Genomic DNA, 4,237 nt, shown 5'->3' with positions numbered 1-4,237 from the left:
GAGAGAGAGAGCGAGAGAGAGAGCGAGATGTATGATTTGTTGTATCGATTTTCTTGCTGTTAAATACGACGGAATTGACCATCGTCACTCGGCGCGTCGTAAGCGTCGTTATTGAGGCTTTGCTCGTGAAAGCCCGACTCTATTGAGTCTCCACACTCTCAAGTGTAATCTTGCTTCAAATCTTCGAAATTAGGTTGTTTTGATTAATGCAAATATCTACCTGAACGTTATACGTATTCCAAAATTTCATATTTACGAGAACATGTGCTTCTACTTTCAGGAAGCCGCTATTTTCACAAAAGCAATACCAGTGTGTCATGCGATACGATAGCAGTACTATCTTGAGTTTAGCAATAGAGGTATTTATGAGTCGAGTAAAGGCAGCTTTACCAGTCGAGTGAAAGCAGTACCAAAACGCCATGCAGCAGCAGACAGTACTACTAAGTCATGAAATAGTAGCAGAAACAATTAGTTTAGCGACAGCAGTACTCCTGTATCGAACGAAAACAGTATCACTGACTTGTGCGATGGTAGTACCATCGCGTTTAGTGTTACTGTTTCCGAGAAATATCAGTACACCTGAGTCGAGTGAAAGCAGCACCACTGAGTCACACTGTAGAATAATATTGAATCAAACGATACAATACCACCGAGCCATGACATAGTTGTAAGAATTACTCGATCGAAAGCAGTACTGATGGTTTTTAGCAATAGTCATATTGCTAAAGTGAATGAAAGCAGTACTGCTGATCATATGATGGTAGCACCACCGAGTCAGAGATAGTGGCATTACTGAGTCGGGTAAAATCATTACTACAGAGTGAAGTGAAAGTAGTATCACTGAGTCTTGCTGTAACAGTACTACTGAGCCGTATGATAGTCCTACCAATACTATTGAGTGAAACGGAACCAGCCATGCTGCAGCAGTAGAGTATTACTTTGCCATGAGATAGTAGTAGTACCAAAGAGTTTATTGAAAGTAGTACTTTTGGATCAAATGAAAGCAGCACCGCTGGCTGTTGTTTGGTAGTACCAAATTGGTTAAATATAGTAGTACTGCTGTGTCGAGCTGAAGAGATACGGCTGAGTCGAGTGAATACACTGCTCCTTCGTCGTACTGTAGAATAATACTGAGTCATATGAAAGGAGTACCAGTACGTCTAGCGACAGTACCACTATACCGTTAAGTAAAAGCAGTACTCATGAGTCATGCGATAGTTGTAACAATTAGTCGATCGAAAGTTGTACTAATGTTTATATCGATAGTTGTCCTACTAAATCGAATTAAATTGATAATACCGACTAAGACAACTGTATGCAGTGCCAAAGCGTTTAGCGATAGTAGTATTACTGTGTCGAGCAAAAGCATTACTATTGAGTCGAGTAAAACTAGTATCACTGAGTCATGCTGTTGCAGTACTACTGAGTCAGACGATAGTGATACTAATATATGCTTAAGGTAGTATTACCATTGTTACGAACAAATTTATCACAACTGAGTCAAGTGAAATCAGTACCACTGAGTCATACTGTAGCAAAAAATACTGTCATACGATAGTAACACCAATGTCTAGCGATAGTAATTTTATTCAGAAGGGAAATCAGTACCTTTGAGTCATGCTATAGTTGTAGCAATAAGGCTATAGAAAAGTACCAATGGTTTAGCGATAGTAGTACTATTGAATCGAATGTAAGCAGTACCACTGACCTTTCCGTGGGTAGTATCAACGCGTTTAGCCATCGTAGACTATTGAGGCGAGTGGAAGCACTGCTACTGAGTCGAGTGACAGTAGTAGCACTGAGCCATGCTTTAGACGTACAGTACCGATGAGGTATCAGACAGTAGTAGTACCAATGCGTTTAGCAGCATAAATTATACTGAATCCAGTGAAAGCAGTAATAATGAATCATGCGATGGTAGTAATAACTCGCTTAGGGTTAGTAGTATTACTGAGTCGAGCAAAAGCAGTACTACTGAGCCGCGTGAAAGAAGTGCCCCTGAATCATGCTGTGGCAGTACTACTAAGCCAAACGATACTTTTTTAAATGGGTTAAGCAATAGTAGTACTCCTGCGACGAGTGAAAGTCATATTAAACATTGAGTCATGGGAAAGTGATACAAATCGCAATAGCAGCAGCACTATCGGGTCAGTAGAAACAGTAACGCTGATTTAATGCGATAGCACCAACAATGAGCTTAGCGATAGAAGTTTTACTATGTCGTGTAAAATGAGTACTACCGAGATAAATAATATTATCCCTACCGAGTCATGTTTAATGGCAGGACTGTTGCCACTGTGTCGTACGACAGTAGGATCAGTGAGTTCAGTGATGGCAGTATTAATGAGTTGAGTGAAAGAAGTACCACTGAGTCATGCGATACTAATACCTATATGTTTAGCGATCGTAGCTACTGAGTCAAGTGAAACCAGTATTACTGAGCCGTAGTGTCCCCGAGTCATGCACTAGCTGTAACAATGGGTTTGGCGATAGTAGTGCTACTGAGCCGAATGTAAGCACTACCCCTGGGTCATGTGATAGTTGTAACAACGAGTTTATAAATAGTAGTACTAATATATCGAGTGACAGAAGTACTTCTGAGTCGCGTGAAAGCAGAGGCACTGAGCAATTCTGTACTACCGAGTCGTACGATAGAATCATACTTGTGTTTAGCGACAGTAATACTAGTAAAACGAGTAAGAGCATTGCAACTACCTCATGCGATGGTAGTTCCAACGCGATTAGAGATAGTAGTACTACCGAGTCGGGTAAAATTCGTACTAATGAGTCGAGTGAAAGTAGTACCACTAAGTCATGCGATAGTAGTGTCAATGGGTTCAGCGATGGTAACACTACTATATCGAGTGAAAGCAGTACCAAGGAGTCATTCTATAGTAGAAGTACTGCGTTATGTAATAGTACTACTAATGGGTGTAACGATGATGGCACTACTTAGTTGAATAGAAGTAGTAGCACCGCCTATGTCGAGTGAAATAAACACCACCGAGTCTTGCGTTGGCAGTATTAGTGTGTCGAGCGATATTAGCACCACCGAATACTGAATTGAGCCAAAGCTGCTCTACCAAGTCGAATGGAAGCAGTGCCATGGCTCAAACATTAGTAAAATGAACGAGTCGTACGAAAGTAGTATCACTCAGTCGATCGAAACCGGTACCATTGAAACGAGTGTCATGGGTACCAGTGATCCAAGCTCAAGCATCGAGAACCACTTCTACCTATACTGCGATGGAACTGATGATAAGTTCGTCATCACTCGAGCTCGTGTGATAGGATTCCTGCCGATCGAGGCAAATGCTTTTTCGCACACAGTTAGGGTTAATGTTCTAACAGGTGCGATGAAGGTGATAAAGATAAAGTAGAGATTTCTAACCCTACTACCAAGGCATTAGAAACAACTGCCACCGAACAGAATACGACAACTACCGCCGAACAGGATTCAACAACTACGTGGAAAGAAACTACGGCAGCGACGGTTCCACCGGGATATCACCGCTACTGTCGGAGGACTAGGGTATATACTGTTGTCGATACCCCGACATCTGCGCAGACAATTAGTCTCAGATGAAGTACGATGCCTTCAGACAACTACTGGTGTGTTAGCGGTGACGAGCGTTGCCGTAGTTTCAATAGGAGTTCGGCAGGCGACAGCCAGCACAAGTACGCTGCCAACTACGGAGAGGGAGGCAACGGTTACACGAGCCAACCATAGTAAGACAGAAAACCGTATCAACGTTTATCGAATAAAGCCTGGGACATACTTCTTCTTATGTGTGTTTCTTTTAGTACTCTCATTACAACTCGGGATCTCATTTAGTTGCCGATTTGGCAGACGAGAGATCACTTCAGGGCCTGAGCACATATTCTCTGATGGTCACGAATCTGTATGTCTATCGTTGAAGTATATTCCGCATTACTCTTATTGTCTCCTTCATGAATTCAAGCACATGCATGCTAGATAGTACGCCACAACAGCTCTCCAGTCGCCGATTGCCCCAGTTCGCCATCAAGTAACTATAGTACAATAAAGCTCACAGAGTCACTGGTAACATCACTGTATAGTCGCAAAGAATTCGAGTGCTTCACATAGTATACACACACACACACACACACACACACACAGAGACACAGACACAGACACACACACATACACACACACACACACACACACACACACACACACACACACACACACACACACACACACACACACACACAC

General features: G+C 42.3%; 1 protein-coding gene across 1 annotated transcript; it reads left to right on the top strand.

The window, feature by feature from the left end:
* Window positions 1–3,125: 3,125 nt before the first annotated feature.
* Window positions 3,126–3,531, top strand: SARC_07765 (hypothetical protein; the record flags this gene model as incomplete). Its single annotated transcript, XM_014298285.1, has 2 exons — window positions 3,126–3,351; window positions 3,431–3,531. 2 exons carry the CDS (start codon window positions 3,126–3,128, stop codon window positions 3,529–3,531), a joined length of 327 nt encoding a protein of 108 aa, XP_014153760.1.
* Window positions 3,532–4,237: the final 706 nt, after the last annotated feature.

Source organism: Sphaeroforma arctica (assembly GCF_001186125.1).
Source record: "Sphaeroforma arctica JP610 unplaced genomic scaffold supercont1.637, whole genome shotgun sequence".
Classification (NCBI taxonomy): Eukaryota; class Ichthyosporea; order Ichthyophonida; genus Sphaeroforma; species Sphaeroforma arctica.
Note: the sequence above shows the minus strand (reverse complement) of the source record. Positions and strands in the feature narration are given on the sequence as shown.